This window comes from Lipomyces tetrasporus (genome assembly GCF_029532465.1).
Source record: "Lipomyces tetrasporus strain NRRL Y-64009 chromosome Unknown POJ06scaffold_2, whole genome shotgun sequence".
Classification (NCBI taxonomy): domain Eukaryota; kingdom Fungi; phylum Ascomycota; class Lipomycetes; order Lipomycetales; family Lipomycetaceae; genus Lipomyces; species Lipomyces tetrasporus.
This window is the reverse complement of record NW_026611597.1, coordinates 711,430-728,880: the sequence shown is the minus strand read 5'-3', so window position 1 is coordinate 728,880 and position 17,451 is coordinate 711,430. Positions and strand designations below refer to the sequence as shown.

Sequence of the window (17,451 nt, the reverse complement as noted above, 5' to 3'; positions counted from 1 at the left end):
CGCGCGAAAAACTGAGTCGTATCCGTACGCCGCTCGTGACGTCATCATTGTCATTAGTTTAGGTTAACTTATATAATTTGTGTGGCGTTCGAAAGCGTGTCCAACTATCACCTGCAGAGCTCACTAGCCTATGTGAGTATATTCGACTCAGTTATTGTTAATTCTCGATGTTAATTAAATTCTGTTGTCAAGGACTTGTAATGTCGCTACGAGATTTTAGTAGCACCCGGTCGGTCGACGGTCTTTTCAATACATTTCGGCCAGGGAAGAATAGCGAGAGAGGGCGATTGCCCATTACAAGCGCTATGGGATAACTATTGGATCCAGAATGTGTTAATACTCCACTGTCGTTATAGACGAATGGCAGATGTTCGAACTGATGTCACGTGGTTTTAGGCACGACATTTGTGCAATAACACCACTGACAAAGCATGCCTGAGTCCGCAAGTGTGAAATCTTATGCTATTACGGTTCTAAATGTTGTGTGGTCTTAGCTCTACCAGTGATCACCGCCAACCCTCTGTAAGAGCATTGCATTGTTCGCGATGGGTAGATCAGGACTATGATCGTCTGCAGCATACAAAAATGAAGCGAGGTAGGTCCCAAGCCTCTGCGAAGGGTATGTTGGTTCCGATTTTGTGCTGTGTATTTGCTGTCATAACCTGAGCCTAGCATTCATCAGCGCATCTAAACGGTCCAAACAGACCCCTGAAAATTCGAGTACAGAGGTCGAGCATTCGAATGCTATCGCAAATCGGACACCTACAGCGCCAACAACAGGTCTAACACCAAAGTCCGAAGCAGAGCCGACTGAGAGAAACACTGCTGCTACTCCAAAGCAAGTAGAAACTCTCTCTGCTTCGGAGATGGTTTCAGAGGAAGTCAACGAGGATGACCAGATTCAATACGTATCCGCATCAGATAGCAACCGCAGCGAAGGAGACTACGAAATTTTGATTACTGATTCGGAAGAAGAACGACCACCGAACGCTAGTGCAAAGACATCAAATGTGATGTATGTAACGACGACTCAGCAAGATGCAAGGATTACGCTAATCGTTGCATAGCGATCTCGACGAGAGCGTCCAAGTTTCAACTTTTACTCCTACAGGAGAGAACTTATTGGAAACAGACACCGTCTCTTTGTTTGGCATCATTTGTGGACAAGTTAGTTAATCCTCGCATGTTTTAATTATACCTGCTAATGCGCATAGAACCTGGCCATACAGGGACAATATTCCGTTCGAGTAGTTAAAGGCTCAATAGGTATTTGCAGTGCCAAGTTCACCGCGAGCAAGAAGTTTCATAATGTCTTTGCTCCGATAACGCACGCGATTCCCACTATAGTCGCGGATGACTCAGGGCCAGACATTCCAAAAGATACATTGCGCAATGAATTATCAGACATAATTCCCGTCGAGTTCGCTCCGGCTGTCAACGGCCTCTTGCAGTTCGACGTCATTATTGCGATCAGATCTCTACATACGGGTATTGAAAATCTGGAAACCGTATGCCAGAACCTCAAGAACGTTTGGACAGGCCATGATGGGCCATCTAAGCGGAGCTACACAGTGCTGTACCGCACACGGGAACCGCCGGTTCCTATCGCTCCTCCAAAAGACTGGGACATACTGTTGAGAACAATACGTCAAAAAATATGGGATTGTGTCAAGTCGGACGGGAATAAGAGGTTTCGACCAGTTGTATTTATTTGTGGTGCAAAGTCCGCAGGAAAATCTACTTTTGCACGTCTGCTCACAAATGTGCTTCTCACATATTCTACACTGACTCCTAACAAGATACCAAACGGGAAGATAGAGGAACTTCTGTACATGGACTTGGATCCTGGTCAGCCCGAATTTGGACCTTCCGGCACTTTGTCGCTGAATGTACTTGACTCTCCGATGCTTGGGCCGTCATTGACACACTCGACGCTGTCAAAAGCTGTCAAAGCATTTCATTTCGGCTACACCACTCCACGTGATGCACCTCAAGATTATATCCGATATGTCGACAAGCTAATGTCATACTACACCAGCCAGTCGTTCAGATTGACAGATGGCAATGCCAGTCAAATGGAGGAATTTCCGTTGCTCGTCAACACGCCAGGCTGGACCAAGGGACAGGGTGTCGAAGTCCTGCGGCAATTGATCGAGATCACCAAACCGAATATCATTGTGTACATTGGTCCGCGACTCGCACAGCCTGACATCGACACTAATTTCGAGCTGGCAGAGGTGTTGCGGGCCGCTGCGACTAACGCTACTGTATCTCAACTTCTGCCATTGGATGAGTCGGGTCGTAAGAGCGCGAAGTATTCTGCCGCTGATTTGAGAGTGGCGCAGACCATGGCGTATTTCCATTCCACTGGACCGCAATCGTGGGACTTCAGCAGACCGCTGACAGCCTGGCGGCCGTATGTTGTTCGGTACAGCAGCGGTGACGATGTCGGGATACATGGTATCGAAATTCTCGGACATGAGGTGATTTTGGACGAGCATATTCCGGCAGTAATCAACGGCACCGTGGTGGGTATCTCGGTTGCTTCGGCGGATGCAGCCTTAAAGGTTCGAAGGGTATCCACTGTCGATTCATCCCTGCCAATACTCGATACGCCGACAATCGATGCAGACGTGGACGCGGTAAGTTGTCTCGGGTTAGGTGTAATCCGAGCCATGGATCCGCAGTCAAAAGCGCTGCATATCCTGACACCAGTACTGCCACAGACAATCCTTGACGCAGTATCCTCTTCAAACAAAGTCATTCTCTCCCGTGGACGTCTGCCCTTACCAATATGGGCTGCGTGGGACGGAGACCAAGCAGGCGTTGCACGTCGTCCATGGCGCGAAGTACCGTACCTCTCGGTCGATGAAATTATCGGCGTGGAAGTAGGAGGGACGGTGGGGGGACAATCGCTACGGGTCAGACGAAACGTAATGAGACGGAGCCAACAGTTCCGTACATGAACGTTTAGACATGTATATTCTATGGGGTTTGCGTATAGTATAGAAGCATAGGTACTGGGATTTACGGTCAAAATATACGATGAACACAGCTCAAAGTTCCTCGTCGCAACGTTTGCCCTAACCACAAATGGCCTCCGGAACTTTAATTGGCGATTGGGATTGTCATATTAAACTCTATGCAACGAGCGCCAACACCCATTTTTTCGACGAAATGTCGCCTTGGTAGAAATTTACTGGCAAATATCCAGCTGCACTACAACCGACGACAAAATGCGCGACGACAAAATGCGACCGGATCGACAATCCCACATCGCGACACGCCACACGCCACACGTGGCTTGCAAAGGAGGTCCAAGCCCGTAGTCAGATCTGCGTGACGTCAGCGACCAAAAAATCGCTGACATTTTTCGGGATTGAATTTTGCCTGTTGCGGATCCACATCCATGAATAAGCCAATTATACTTCCGTTTATCGCGCATTGGTGAAATTGCGGTCCGATGTTGTTTTCTGCTCTTGGCGCCGAAGCTGGCAGCGCTCTGAGCATATTCACAATATCCAAAGACCAGGTCCATTCTTCACGTCCATGAAATAAGAACCAAACGAGTATCACAGCTCAGATACCTTGCATTTATTATTTACCGAAATCAACAACCAAAGCCATATTTATATACCACTCGCAACCAAAAACTTCGCCGCCCACGTCTATCTTCCTGACCAATTAAAAAAAAACCTTCACCATGAAAGATCCCGGGAGCTAAAAGCAACGAAAGAAACACGACTCAACCTCCACTAATGCAATATTAAAAATGAAACACCTAATCCAGGAAAAAAATGCAGCCAAAATATGCCAAATACGTAACAAACTATCATCAAGCAATTAAGACCAATGCAAATGATAATCGAACCTCACAAACCAACCAATCCAATTACTTAGAAACATTATCACACATAACTTTTCTCGCAACCATACTATCTAGTTTTTGTATGCAACACATCTCCGTTTATGCTGTCCAGGGCGTCCAGTTCCGTACTTTCTTGTCCAGATGCCCGTAGTCGGCCCGAGGCGCTAGTACCATCCTCGCTTTCCCGCTGTAAAAATCATTGCTCAATTTGCCGTGACGCCGCATCTCCAGCTCCATTGCCAGGACTCGTAAGAAATCTCCGTTCATGCGAGGCTCCCGCGGTCGTAAAATAGGAAGACAGTTCTGCTGCACGTCGTATGTTTTCATCTGGATGTACGGCACCTCCTCAACCTCTTCGCCTTCGGTAGTACCAGAAGACGGGGTAACTGCACTAGACTCGGGTGCAGTATAAGCCAATGCTGACGGAGTCTGTCTCTCAGACAATGGATCCTGCATTGTGAGTGCTCGAGCTGATGATCGCGCAGTGACGCCGCCTGCAGACAATGATCTGTACCTGATCTCCCTGTCTGTGTTACTCGTTCGCGCAGGCACACTGTCCGATCTCTGATTTCGCAAGGAAGACGACGAACGCTTCTTCGAAGTAGCCGACGACCGACGCGACGTGCTATAGATAGACATCTGGCGGCCAGCACTGCGGGAACGACGGGGTTGCTCAAGATGATCTATCTCGTCCTTGGACATATACTCTTCCTGGTGTCGCGCCATTGACGATGCAATCCATTTCAGCGAACGCAAAGACGTGTTAATTTTAGCGACCATGCTGGAATGCTGTCGCGCATACTCCTCGTCGAGGAGCTCCTGCTGTGATTTCCGTCTTGGAGGTGCCTGCTGATGTTTTGTGCTGCGAATGCCGATTATGTCCGGGATAGAGCTCGAGGTCGAAGGTAGGGGTTGAACCTGCGCGGGAATAAATGCCATCGCTGGTATGCAAGCTCCATTCTCGTCAAGAGCGACACAAAGTGGATCATCGTTGTACATGGCAATAGATTCCGAACGCTGCTTGCGATGACGAGTTGACGATGGACCCTCAGCTGGCACAGTGGAGGAGGTGGATGATGTTTTGAATGTGGACGCCTCAGAGTCGCTATAGTCGGAGTCCATGATAGGGAAATACTCCAAGTCAGAGGTGAAAGGTGTAGTGGGAGATGTTCGAGGTGAGGAGTCTGTAGATGACACAGACGAAGACAACTGGGGGGGCGAAGTAGATTGTGGCGAGACGGCTGGTCCCCATCGCGGATTCAACTCTTCGATGCGGGATCCTTTGGACGGCGAAGCCGATGGAGACACTTCCGAGTCAGAATCAGAATCAGAGTCGACAGGGGGTGGTGTCAAAAGCTCGACCAGCTCGTCGGGATAAGTTCTCGGTCGCTGTCGGCCTGATTTTGGACGCGTGGAGGAAGATGGCGATGAATGCGATGACAGAGTCGAAGATTTTCGTGACTGTTTCGAACGTACCGGAGTGGAATCTGTGGCTGAGAAGCCATCACTACTACGCGTGTTCGTGCTCTTCGACCTCTGCACAGATGGTTTCTGCGATGACTTCTGCGGTTGTGTGGTAGAATCATCTTTCAATTGCGACTTCCTCCGTCTGACAGGCTTTGACCCGCTTCTGGGTGGTGGGATGGCGGTGACTGCTAGTAGCGCGGCGACGGCTGGAGGAATATCTTGCGTGGACTTGCGGCTATGCTGTGACGCGGCGGTAGGAGATGCCGGTTGATGGAACCGAGCCGTAGCTGGATCCATATGCCGGACAATGAGAGTCTCTGCCGACATTGATCAATGAAGCGCAGCAAGAGGCCGGAACCGCGGACGACGACACGAGCATGAGAATTGTGAACAAGAGAAGCAGAGACAAAAGTGAGTGAAGAGGAGGAGTAGGAGCGCCGTGCCGTGTACAGGACAGCCAGTAGTAGATCGGCGAGAGAGTAAGCAGACAGCGGACCTACCGATGGCACACAGAGACTTAAACAGTTAGCGCACTTGTTCTGCCACCGGCGGTATCAGGAATAGCTGCGTGGCATTGCCGCTAATGCGCGCGATGAGTTAATCCTGACTACCTTTCTTGGGCGATGCCCCTAAGCAAGTCCTGGCTTGTGGCAACAGACAGGCGGGTCTGCCAAATCTTTTCAGGTCGATCCGACATGCACGTGTATCCATCTATCAGATCGCCCAGCGATAGCGGTCAGCAACTGATAAGGACATCCCTCAGCATTCACATATAATCTATTGCAAATTTCAACATCAACACGAAACCTCTACCGCCCGGGCTTTTGGTTCTCCGAATCTATTCAATTATTTCTGAGATAGGTTTGCTTCCGAAAAAAATGGGTCAGGAAGGGCCCAGGTACAGAACAGGCACGTTGCCGCGGGTGCATGACGCTATCGACTAGCGCCGCGTTGGTGTGCAGCTGATAAACCCGAGAGCCGTGCATTTGCGATAGTTGAGCCGTATGTGCCAATGAAACTAACGATTGGTGCGCAACGCGGGCCAGTTCGCCATCAGCACACCATATTATTCCATTACTCTCTGACCGGAGATACGGGCTCAACCTCGCCCACGTCCACGTCCACGTCCTCGTCGCGAGTCCCGAGTCCCGAGACCCGCGCAGGTATGTCGTCCTGACCTCAGTCAGATCCAAAGGAGCAAAGCAGCCTGTAGCAGCACGCTCGGGAGACGCGGGGTCAGGTAGTCGTCTCCAGCGAGGCTGCGAGAAACGCGCCACGCCTCGTGAGCAGATAATGATAACCGACGCGATAGCGCGATGTGGTGTGTGCGATTCTGTTGTAAAAGTCGGAGGACCGGAGCAACCTGACATTTTGGGAAGTCAGCACATCCGTCTAGACAGTTGTGCAGATGCGCAGCGAACTCCAAAGCCGCGCAATGAGCAACGAGCCAATCGATAAGCTTTGCTTGAGTCAGTATGAGCCTGTCGGTACCCCAGCCAGCCATGAGATGATGACGTGTGGGTCTACCGTTATCATCTGCCGGTACTAGTCACCGCTAAAACCCCCCTCGCGGACTTTGCTACGTCATCTCCGTTACCAGTTAAGTAGTTAGTGTCTTCTACACTGCCGCCGTGCATATGCGAGTCGAGAATGCCCTCCCTAGCGTCATATAAGTTGCTCCACTCCGCAAAGAACTATATCGCATCGCAAATATGTGCCAATGAGTAAATTATAAGACGCGCGACACGCATCCAGTTCTCACAGTGGCAATCATAATGGCAGATTAATCCCTTCGTCCTTAGACGAGGCTGGCAACTCGGCCAGAACTAATTCGGCAGCCAGCGAGGATCGGTAACACGATGGTGATTGCCACATGGATACCAGGTAGCTAACTATATTCAACTTCAGTTGTCGATCATCGTGACTTGCGCAAGCGGGGACAAGCCCGCCCCTTCGAGTTGCTCGTCTCCATCACAAGCCCAAAGCTGAAAGCAAGTGAATTCGCGAACCGAATAAAACCGAACCGCTCCAATGATGAATGTAATTACTCCCCAGTAATATTTGATAACCCAAAATGCCGGCACGGTATTCCAGATTACATATCTTGCCAACGGATCAGCAAGTCCTCTCCACAAATGCATGGTGGCTCCAATGCTATAGTTTGTTAATTTAGAATTCTACCACACGAATTTCATTTCGAACTCACATCAACACCCATTGTCAAGCATGTTATGAGCACTCCACAAACCACACTGGCGCTACCATATCTCCATGCGTGGTTCCCTAATCCCCAATTAGAACAATTGTATAACAATTCGAACGCAACGGTATAAACCTACTGTGCAAAGTCAGCAATTCAAGTGCAAATGTGGATACGGTAGTCAAACATCCGCAGTACCCGTCCATCATTCCCTGCAAAACCTGGCAACCGGTCGTGTTGTCCACCCGCTGCTGTATGATTGTAAATATGCCAATGAGCACCGTCCCCAAAATGTTGGCAATAAACGTCCCCAGTGGAAACGACGGCCGCAAAGGATTCATATACCGTGCTAACAGCCAGCGACTTAATGTTCCCAGTGGCCCAAATACCAATGCAAAGAGTACATTGCCGCGCCATTTAGAGATAAATATCGCCATGAGAACCGCGCCGATCCAACATCCTGGCCCCAAAATCATCGCAAGCAGTTTCAATAATGGGATTGTGCGCCGACCTGTAACCATTCCAAACCCATATCTCGGTTTCTCCGATAAAGATTCGTTCACTTCGTCTCCATTACTGCTTTCTGAGGAAGAACGGCGCATAAATCCATTCCACAAGCTTCTCGTATACAAACCGACGTGAGCTCCGAACTTTATTCCTGCAAGCGACAAACAGATTGTCACGATAACCCCATCCAATAGGCCGAGCACGCTATATCCGCGCGATCGTTCACGATACGGGTTCGCGTTCGCTAACGCGAAAAATATGTCTCGCATCCATGACGAGAACGTGGTCATTGATCCGCAGAAGCCGGTCGACAGTCCGACGAAAATCTGAAGATTTCGACTAGTTTGTCCGTTAACTCTTGCACTTTGATACATAAGAAGGGTTCCAAAACGTCATACTCATACCCATCATTGACAGTGAAGAAATCCTTCGATTGAGACAAAAATCCCATAACAACACATCCAACAAATTGTACCCATACCAATGGGTCGACTGTTTGCCCGGGATACGACTCCAGTGCAGTAAGGCCCAATCTCGCAAGAACACCCAATATCGTAAAAAATGTAAGCCATAAAAGCACCTCAGTTATATCCCCGATGTGACAACAATAACGAGATATCATTTGAGTGGCGGACAATGATGCAATAGACTGGGCTTCTTGCCGCTCTGACACTTCGCGTGCACTTTCCTGTGACATCTGATGTTCCAATGACCCCACTGCTCTATAGTCTCGTGCAAGTGGCAGAGACGCTTCGACCTCATTCACTCCATAAGTAGATGTACTCGATCTCGTTCGACCCAGTCTTAATTCCTCCGCATATTCTCCTTCAAGAAATCGCCCATTAGCCGCAGACTTGTCATTGGAGGTTTCTTCGCTTCTTAAATCATCAGTAATAATATCAGACGCAAGTGTGTCGGTGATGCCCCGAGTAGCTGAGTAGGAACGGCGAGGATGCGCCATCTCTGTCGATGAACCCGCCGCGGGCGATACAGGGTGTGCATCACCGTCCTTGCTATCCATGCCGCTACTCCAACACCGGCAGCAAGTAGGACTTCGGCAAGTAATGTTGTGAGAAAACTATTGTAGGTCTCAATGGGGTTTCAAGCACACTTGTTGCGATAAATTTGATCGGTACAAGCGACAATCCAAATGTCCTTTCACAAATAATGACACAACCGTGAGTTTCCAGGGGTTAGGCTGTAGCCAAGCTTTTCTAGGCCCTTGGTCATCGGCATTCCCGGCGATAGCGGAATGTGATGAAATTACTTTTCCAACTGAAAATCTTCCCATTGCATTCAGAGAAACCTACTGAGAAATCGGAACCCTCACTACTAACAGTTACAGGCGGCTGAGCATTGCACTCTCGCTGTGGAATCCCTTATACAATACATGATATATTTTCATGAGACCATACAGCGTAAACTATTAACAAGCAATAAGTGAACCTACGAATGACGCGCAAACTTCAGTTATAAGATCAAGATCAAGATCGCTCCGTACGAATAAAACGACAATGAATGTGAAAACAACAACAAAATAGTACATAAAAAGGAAAGATAAATTAATCAGACCTACAAGAAAAAAAAAACTTTTCTATACCACGAAAGATGACACGGAAAGACGTATCATTCCTGCACACAAGAAGTCCTTATGATCCAACACTCAAGACAAATGGCGAACGAAAATGAGTAGGGAATATCTGCCCTCGCGACAACGTGGTTCCATTTAGCAAGGAACGACTTAATCTATACTTTTTGATGCAACCGGCGCCTAACCATACTCGAGCCGTATCTTGAGCCAAATTCTATCTACCCCTGTGTAACTCTGACCTCTACTTTCCGTTAGTCGCGCGCTTGTTCTTGGGAACAACAGACCATTCGGAATCACCCTCCACCGCGATCTTAGCGGTAGCTTCGCTCGCGGTTTCCGCGGTCTCCGCGATAGCCGCCTCGACAGGAGCGGGAGCGATCTTGATGTCACTCTCGACAACGGCACCGGTGTCCTCGTCATCTTCATCAGGGACGAAATCATCAGACGTTGCGGCTCTTCTTAGCAAATCGAATTGCTTAGTTGACGGGCTTTCCTCTTTCTTCTCCTCATTGGAGTCATTGTTCGTTCGTGGTCGGCGGTCGGTGACTGGCGCGCGGCGGCCGCCGCGAGAAGCAGAAACAGCCGGGGCAGGCTTCGCCACAATCTCTCGCTCCCTTTCAGACTGCTCCCGCGGGTGCGGACGATGAGCTTCTCTATCAGCCATTTTTGCTTCCAGCTCTCGTAGTCTCTTGGCCGTGTCTACCGGAGCAGCTCCACCGAATGGGTTAGGCTTGCTAGAAGATACGGAGGCTGGAGCCGGCACCTCCGATTCAACAGGCTGCGTTCGTGGCTTAAGGTTCAGTCTCTTTCGCTCAGCAGGGCGAGGTTTGTCTTCAGAATCTGGAGTCGCGGAACCATCTCGAGATCTGCTAGGAGTGCTCGATTTTTTGAGCTCCTCAAATGAAGAACCAGACCTCCAGTTGTCGAAAGATCTGTGACTCTCAGCGGGGGGCTCGTCCTGTCCGCGGACGGACCTGCTGCCAGAGGACGATCGGCTTGGGCTAAAAGCACTGCTGCGTCGGCGCCTGTTCTCCTCCGAAGCAAGTGGCGGCAGAGGTCCGCGTCGCTCCCATGTTTCGAAGTCACGGACCTTACCGTCGGAAGCGTCGGAAACTACTCGCCGCTCGCTGGTACGGCCAGACCTCCAGTCACCCTGAGTCCGATCATCCTTTGCTATAACCTTGTTAGCAACTTGACAAATACGTAACAAATAAGGAATCACTTACGAGGATCGGCAACATTGACCCGGATCACACGGCCAAGGATATCACCGCCGGTTCTATCCAGAGCTTGCTCCAATGACTCTCTGTCGCTAAACTCAACATACGCAAAGCCCTTTGGCTGCTCCATTCTGTCACGCATGATACGGATGCTGTCAATGCTCAAGCCGGAGAAATAGTCAGTGAGAATATCTTCTGCGGCCTCATGTGCGAGATTGCCAATGTGCGCGGTGTAAGGGGGCTTGTCCGGGATGGGGAGAGGTTCTCTCTCCGGACGGTCACGGCTGCGCTCTTCGCGAGGCTCGTATTTCTCGAATCGGCTCCCGCGGACCTTATCATCGAACTCTACATTTAAAATAGTTAGAGCCAACTACTACTACAAGATAAGCACTGCGAAGATCTTACCTCTTGCAGGGCGATCGAATCGGTCGCCAGAGCCATATCTATCTCCGCGATCGCCGCGGTCGTTGTAACGATCGCTAGAACGATCAAAAGAGGAACCCGCAAACGACTTATCACCTATAAATCAAGCACAAGTAAGCAACCGCATCATATAATAGTACATAATGTCGCAGTGCGTACCGGGTGGGCCAGCTAGAGAATGAGTTAGCTAACATTCACGAGCAATCATTATACCACGAGGTCGTCACTTACGAGCAATCGGCAAGTCCTCCATCTCATCAGCCCAAGATCCATAGCCTGCAACCAACTGTAAGCAATCGTCTAAACCATACAAGGACATTATGGATAGCCTCAACGTACTCTCGTCCTTCAAGAAGTCGGTAAGACTCATCTTTGTTCCTTTTTTGGGAGCTGCAAGAGAACTCAAAGTCAATACTAATCTGAGATATCGCAATCATCACATTTCCGTACCCATGATGAAGCGTGTTAGAAGTCGAACGAGTCGTCAGGCGTATATTTCGAAAGCTTGAAGCAACGTCAGTACATCAAAATGATCGTTCAAAAGAACGAAGCTTCGCTATTTATGGAGCAGAAACCAATTATTCTTACATATTGCAAGCACAACCTTTGGGGTGGTTGTGGCAGTGCGATGGCTAAAGAATCAATTCTTTCCGAAAAAAAATAGTGAGCAAAGCGAAAACCGTCAGTGCCCGCGGGTCAGCCGCGTTAAGAGAGAACCCGCAATACAAGGAGACAAATTGTCTGCTCTGGAGGCGCGAGTCTCGTTCTCCCAATCTAGGCACAGATGTATATGCATGCGACAAATAAGGCCTTATATTTACAAATTTGATGCATTTACACTTCTTGCACGCATGTGTTCTCATTGGTGCCGCACGTGACGGTGGGGGCGGTCAATTGGTGCGAATTTCTCCACAAAACAGCTTGTGGTAAATAATACTAAGAAGCTGACCACCAGTAGTTCCAGTCTATCAATATATTTACAGTAATACCAAGATACTTTGGTTCCAGAAGACCTCCATATTTTATAATATCTATACAACAACTCCTTGTTCAGCCGAGTTCTCTCCACCATGAAGCCGGATGTATTTGTCGCATCTAGGGATTTCATCCTCAAGATGGCCAATAGCAATGACCGTTCCACCCCACTCATGCACAAAGTGCTTGCAACGGAAGATGCTTTCATCGTTCATTCCTGAAAACGCTTCGTCCAAGATCAAAACTTCTGGGTTCTTGACGATTGCGCGCATGAAAAGTGCCAGCTTCTGATCGTTCAAAGTCAGCTCGGAGAATAGTGTGTCCGGGTTCACGTTGAAGTACTGCAAAAGGCTGGCGATCCGATCGGTCTGTTCTTGCTTGGTCAAATCGCCTGCGACGTGACTTACGCTAGATGGAGGTAGGAAACTTCCAACTGTAAATCCAGTCGACACGGTTTGGAATGCAGTCAGAGTTGCAGGAAATATTGCATGAATTTCTGGTGATGCATGGCCAATGACTTTGTTGATGGAGAAATAATTCTGACGGCCGACTTTTCGTGGCTCGCCGAAAAGACGAATCTTCGAGTTCCAGGATTGAGGGTGGTCAGCGGTTATCAGGGACAATAGGGTGCTCTTTCCGGTACCTTGTGCTAGTCAGTGGACTTGATCTGCTAATTTTATTATATAATGACTGCACGTACCGTTGTTCCCGCGCAGGTGCCAACGTTCTCCTCGCCTGACTGTCCATTTTAAATCTTTCAACACAACTTTCCCTTTATATGCTACGGTAATATTGTCTATATCAATGATTGAATCAGCGCGCTGTCCTCTTAGCGGCAATAAATTGGATGCTTTAAAGTTGTAAGATCGATCAATGAAGATGCTATTCCGCCTGTTTAATAGCTCCTGCAGCTTTTCTGCGACGTCTTCTTTTTTTCCGGCTTTAATAAGACCAGACTCATCGACGACTGCAATGTGGGAAATCCAATCAGGGACACGCTCATGCGCTCGCAATCCAAGGATGACGTGCGGTGCAGGAGCCAACTCGCCAAGTAGCTGAGACAACGTCGAAGTCGAGACGGGATCAAGACCCACTAAGTAAAAGTTAGAAATCTGCTTGAAATAGTTGTCAATTATGCTTCAGCATACAAAATGGTTCGTCTGCCAATAGTATCTTCGGACTGGACAGCAAACCTCTGGCTAACCTCGCGCGCCTCATTTGACCGTTGCTTAGAGTCACAATCCATTGACTCAACAGCGGCTCCAATCCCAGCCGGTCGACGACACTCTCGTAAACCTGAATCTGATCCTCCGGAGATATCCCACCGGCCTCTCCGCCTAGCGATTTTTTCAAAAACGAAGCTAGATCGACGTCCTCAGGTTCTCTGTATGACTCGTACCTCGCTGATAGGTATGCCGGCTTGATATCTGTAGCAAAGGAAACCAAACTAGTGACCGAAGCCGGCCAAACCGACTTCTCCAAAAATGGGTACGACCTCGATTCCGCTGGAGTCGCAGTATATTGTCCTGCAATCGCTTCAAGAAATCTCGTTTTGTGAGTGCCCGTAATCGCCCATTTTTGTGCTGGTAAAAGAGTCAATGTCGTGGGACTAGGAAATATTTCCTTCGAAAAATACTGTGGCCGGAGTATACAGTTCTTGAAAACGACCAACGGCTTATTGTGTTTCGCCATTGCATCCATCAGGCGTTGCCCGTATCTCTCATAATTCGGAAGAGGTTCTGCCAGTGGGTTGTTGCCAGGATTGTTGCCCGGGCATCGTCCTAGAGCCGCTCGAGTATCCGAGCCCCCGAGCCTCCGAGCCTCCGAACCTGCGTGCGCGTAGACAAACCAACGGCATTGCGGGGTTGAAGACAGATTTCCAAGGAATGTACGAACGTAATTCAATCAAGTCCATCAATCACAGCATATAGATCATGCTACCGATAGCACCAAAGAAGAGACCTGTCTGTTCCACAATTGCCAACTGCTAGTAATTATAATCTAATTTTTATTAGGTAGTCGCGCATTCTCGAAATCATTCATCTATTCCAAAAGCGTGCCCTATAATGCCCGCCGCCGGTAAACCAGTCTCCACAGTCTTTAGCAATTATAACCCGGCAACACTTCATCCTGTTTTCTTTGCCAGAAATCTAGTACCCGTTGGTACCACGGAAGTGGGACTCTCGGATTCGCGGATATCTCATCCAGCCTCTTGGGGTTACCAGCCTGTGTGCTTGGATTCTGCACCAGGAGTATGTGGAAAAGGGCAGTGCAAAAGATGCGGTTCCAGGCTTTAAGCTATTCTTTCCGACAGAAATTGATAATCATAAATGTCTTGTAATATAGGATTGTGGCGTTGTGCGTGTAACGGGATTGGTGGTCAAGATTAGACGTTGTGGTCGCTCGGTGAAATGGGAATAGTGGGTCATAATGATTTGGAAAGAGTTTAACAATTTACTCAATGAATTATGAATATGTATGTATATATCTGATCAAACAATAATGACTACCTAGTAATTTATGCCTTCCACAAACGTTTGTTCGTACTGAGTGAAGGACGCGCGATCTTGTTCTATGCCCTGTGTGCAAAAATATCGCACACTTATGCTGCACTTGAATTTACTTCAAGCACCTGCATGAGATGCGGAACGTCGGACATCTCACAAACTAAGTCAACGCGTTTAAGATACCGGAATATCGACTCTATCATCGAGTGACTTTACTGGAATATGCCGGCTTATATTAAGGGAGGAGTGTGGACTAACGTCGAAGGTGAGTTGGGGATCTGCCATCCTTGACGCTTACTAACTATTTTACTAGACGAGATCCTACGTGCCGCGTAAGTGTATTGAACGATAGCGCGCAATCTTGAAGTGGTATGCTGATCGGAAGTCTAGTATCGCAAAATACGGTCTAAACCAATGGGCGCGAGCGTCGTCATTGCTCGCACGTAAGACGGCCAAGCAAGTCAAGGCACGGTGGACAGAATGGCTCGATCCTGCAATCAAGAAAATCGAATGGTCTAGAGAAGAAGACGAAAAGCTCTTACATTTGGCCAAATTGATGCCAACACAATGGCGCACCATTGCTCCTATTGTTGGACGAACCGCCACGCAGTGCCTCGAGCGATATCAAAAGCTGTTGGACGATGCCGAGGCTGTGGAGAACGGCGAGTTTGGATTATCTGGACCTGGAAGCGAAGCTCAAGCCCCGGAACAGACCCAGAAACTGAGAGCGGGTGAGATAGATCCCGACCCCGAAACAAAGTATGTTCGGCAATAATATGTGGGTTTGCTGTTGGCCGATTAACTGGTGTTTTATAGGCCTGCTAGACCCGACGCTATTCATATGGACGAAGATGAGAAAGAGATGTTATCTGAAGCTAGGGCTCGATTGGCTAATACTCAAGGTAAAAAGGCCAAGCGGAAAGATCGAGAGCGCCTATTAGAGGAAAGTCGACGACTCGCAGTCTTACAAAAGCGTCGAGAACTAAAGCAAGCTGGTATCAAGTATGCTGGACCTGTCTACGAATTTTGCATTTTCAGAATACTAACAGATGGCTTTCAGTGTGAAATTGGTCAAGAAGAATCGTAACGAGATGGATTACAATGCCGATATTCCGTTCGAGCATCTGCCAGCTCCGGGATTTTTTGACACGACGGAGGAGCTCGAGCAGAATTACCAAGAGAAGCAAGTATTTGACACTCGAACTCGGCAATATGGCGCTAGGCGTAAGGATTCCGAAGATCCTAATGCTTCACATAAGAAGCGGCCGAAGGATGACTCGAAGGAAGCAGAGATGGCAGAACGACAGGCGATTATCAGGGCCGAGAGATTACAGAAGTTGCAAGAAGCTGAGCAGATTGCAAAACGCCGCAAGCTCTCACTACCGACACCTCAAGCTAGCGAACAGAATTTCGCAGAAGCGGGTCGCAAGGGTTTAGCAGAGTCTACGGACGAGCCAGAACCGCAGTTTAATATTCAAGGGCTGCTAAAGGCTGGATTTAAGAGTCTGCCCAAGCCAAAAAATGACTTCGATCTAGTTGCACCAGAAGAAGAAGAGCAAGCGTCTCTGGATACTCAACTCCAGGAAGCAGAATTGGAAGAGGATGCTGGCGAGAGAGAGCGCAAGATCAAAGAACTCAGGAAGAGGGAAGAAGAAAGAGAGATGCTAAGACGGTCGACAGTTCTGAGACGTGAATTGCCTCGATCGGCGGTCGTGGACAGAAATAAGCTCATCAGCGATATTGAATTAAACGACTCAGATCTAGTAATGGCCAGTATTGCCCGAGAATACCGAGACTTAATAATTTCAGACGCTTTGAAGTACCCAGTGCCTGGCGGAAGTCTACTGAACGCTGGGGTGGCAACAATACTACCCGACTTAGATGACAATTTGCGATTAAAGGCTGTCAAATTAATCGAAGCGGAGGTTGAGGCTCTTGGCGGACAGGACGAATTTTGCAATGCCATGCTGGATTCGTTCGAGCAAAAACGATTTAAGCTGGCGCCCCGATCGCCGACTATGAGCAGTATGAGTGACCGTACTAGCAATTCGGGGGATAGTTCTCTAGGTACAGAAGAAGCATTAGACACAGTTGGAGCTGCATTATTCGGGGCAGCTCAGAAAGCAAACGGCCAAGAGAAAAGACTTTCAGTTTTACTGGGAGGATATATGAATCGCCAAAAAACACTCTCCGCAAAATTTTCCGAAGCGAACAACGCATTCGTCCAGAGCTCCATACAGAAGCATATATTCGAGGGAAACAGAGGCGTCGTTAATAGACAGCTGGATTAGGAGGAATTGCTGATGTTCAGTTAGGCTATAGTAAATAGGCGATTGAGTGCGACCACAAATGTTTCAGGCTGAACCTGTAAATGTACTTGTATTCGAGCAATACTGAATGTACCATAATGTAACTGGTATTGTATTCGCAGTGGAACAAAGGGTGGTAACTGCAAACGAACGCAAACGATAAAGCACTTGACTTCAACTCAAATTCCAGCCATGTACGAGTTGAATGAATGGCGAAACCATCTAACCATTATACAAACACGGACCTCTCCGATCAATTGGTCATTTAGATAAGCTGCTCTAAATGTCACTTAATAATACACGCATTTACAAAGAGCAACCAATGATAAAGTAGAACCGGACCGCCATGCGTTATATGTAACTCGAGTCATGTTATTAACGCTT

The 17,451-nt window shown here is 48.4% G+C and overlaps 6 protein-coding genes across 6 annotated transcripts; 2 read left to right on the top strand and 4 right to left on the bottom strand.

Moving 5' to 3' along the window:
• The first annotated feature begins 552 nt into the window (after positions 1-552).
• POJ06DRAFT_245305 (uncharacterized protein) lies at positions 553-3,081 on the top strand. Its single transcript, XM_056186624.1, has 4 exons — positions 553-619; positions 673-1,015; positions 1,068-1,167; positions 1,215-3,081. Exons 1-4 carry the CDS (start codon positions 586-588, stop codon positions 2,964-2,966), a joined length of 2,229 nt encoding a protein of 742 aa, XP_056046117.1. The 5' UTR covers positions 553-585; the 3' UTR covers positions 2,967-3,081.
• A 491-nt stretch (positions 3,082-3,572) lies between these two features.
• Positions 3,573-6,113, bottom strand: POJ06DRAFT_245301 (uncharacterized protein). Its single transcript, XM_056186623.1, has one exon. It carries the CDS (start codon positions 5,660-5,662, stop codon positions 3,968-3,970), a length of 1,695 nt encoding a protein of 564 aa, XP_056046116.1. The 5' UTR covers positions 5,663-6,113; the 3' UTR covers positions 3,573-3,967.
• A 964-nt stretch (positions 6,114-7,077) lies between these two features.
• POJ06DRAFT_53377 (CrcB-like protein-domain-containing protein) lies at positions 7,078-9,333 on the bottom strand. Its single transcript, XM_056191176.1, has 4 exons — positions 8,447-9,333; positions 7,675-8,381; positions 7,542-7,618; positions 7,078-7,489 (listed from the first exon to the last, which is right to left on the bottom strand). Exons 1-4 carry the CDS (start codon positions 9,061-9,063, stop codon positions 7,451-7,453), a joined length of 1,440 nt encoding a protein of 479 aa, XP_056046115.1. The 5' UTR covers positions 9,064-9,333; the 3' UTR covers positions 7,078-7,450.
• A 541-nt stretch (positions 9,334-9,874) lies between these two features.
• On the bottom strand, positions 9,875-11,646 carry POJ06DRAFT_265528 (uncharacterized protein; the record flags this gene model as incomplete). Its single annotated transcript, XM_056189083.1, has 6 exons — positions 9,875-10,806; positions 10,860-11,198; positions 11,259-11,372; positions 11,436-11,447; positions 11,508-11,552; positions 11,616-11,646. 6 exons carry the CDS (start codon positions 11,644-11,646, stop codon positions 9,875-9,877), a joined length of 1,473 nt encoding a protein of 490 aa, XP_056046114.1.
• A 346-nt stretch (positions 11,647-11,992) lies between these two features.
• POJ06DRAFT_245290 (P-loop containing nucleoside triphosphate hydrolase protein) lies at positions 11,993-14,107 on the bottom strand. The gene is made up of 3 exons (XM_056186622.1): positions 13,400-14,107; positions 12,952-13,344; positions 11,993-12,894 (listed from the first exon to the last, which is right to left on the bottom strand). Exons 1-3 carry the CDS (start codon positions 13,950-13,952, stop codon positions 12,308-12,310), a joined length of 1,533 nt encoding a protein of 510 aa, XP_056046113.1. The 5' UTR covers positions 13,953-14,107; the 3' UTR covers positions 11,993-12,307.
• An 873-nt stretch (positions 14,108-14,980) lies between these two features.
• On the top strand, positions 14,981-17,049 carry POJ06DRAFT_265526 (pre-mRNA splicing factor component-domain-containing protein; the record flags this gene model as incomplete). Its single annotated transcript, XM_056189082.1, has 5 exons — positions 14,981-15,023; positions 15,072-15,090; positions 15,149-15,517; positions 15,575-15,760; positions 15,819-17,049. The coding sequence occupies 5 exons, from the start codon at positions 14,981-14,983 to the stop codon at positions 17,047-17,049; spliced, it is 1,848 nt and encodes a 615-aa protein (XP_056046112.1).
• Positions 17,050-17,451: the final 402 nt, after the last annotated feature.

Excerpts from the sequence above, each read along its gene's own strand:
- POJ06DRAFT_245305 (XM_056186624.1), top strand. The coding sequence starts at position 586 with ATGAAGCGAGGTAGGTCCCAAGCCTCTGCGAAGG. Across the intron at positions 620-672 it reads GTCCCAAGCCTCTGCGAAGG|CATTCATCAGCGCATCTAAA; the intron begins GTATGTTGGTTC and ends ACCTGAGCCTAG. Across the intron at positions 1,016-1,067 it reads GCAAAGACATCAAATGTGAT|CGATCTCGACGAGAGCGTCC; the intron begins GTATGTAACGAC and ends ATCGTTGCATAG.
- POJ06DRAFT_245301 (XM_056186623.1), bottom strand. The coding sequence starts at position 5,662 with ATGTCGGCAGAGACTCTCATTGTCCGGCATATGGATCCAGCTACGGCT.
- POJ06DRAFT_53377 (XM_056191176.1), bottom strand. The coding sequence starts at position 9,063 with ATGGATAGCAAGGACGGTGATGCACACCCTGTATCGCCCGCGGCGGGT. Across the intron at positions 7,619-7,674 it reads TGAATTGCTGACTTTGCACA|GGAACCACGCATGGAGATAT; the intron begins GTAGGTTTATAC and ends ATTGGGGATTAG. Across the intron at positions 7,490-7,541 it reads GCTTGACAATGGGTGTTGAT|CATTGGAGCCACCATGCATT; the intron begins GTGAGTTCGAAA and ends AACAAACTATAG.
- POJ06DRAFT_245290 (XM_056186622.1), bottom strand. The coding sequence starts at position 13,952 with ATGGATGCAATGGCGAAACACAATAAGCCGTTGGTCGTTTTCAAGAAC. Across the intron at positions 13,345-13,399 it reads ATTGGCAGACGAACCATTTT|TGGGTCTTGATCCCGTCTCG; the intron begins GTATGCTGAAGC and ends ACTTTTACTTAG. Across the intron at positions 12,895-12,951 it reads GCACCTGCGCGGGAACAACG|GTACCGGAAAGAGCACCCTA; the intron begins GTACGTGCAGTC and ends GACTAGCACAAG.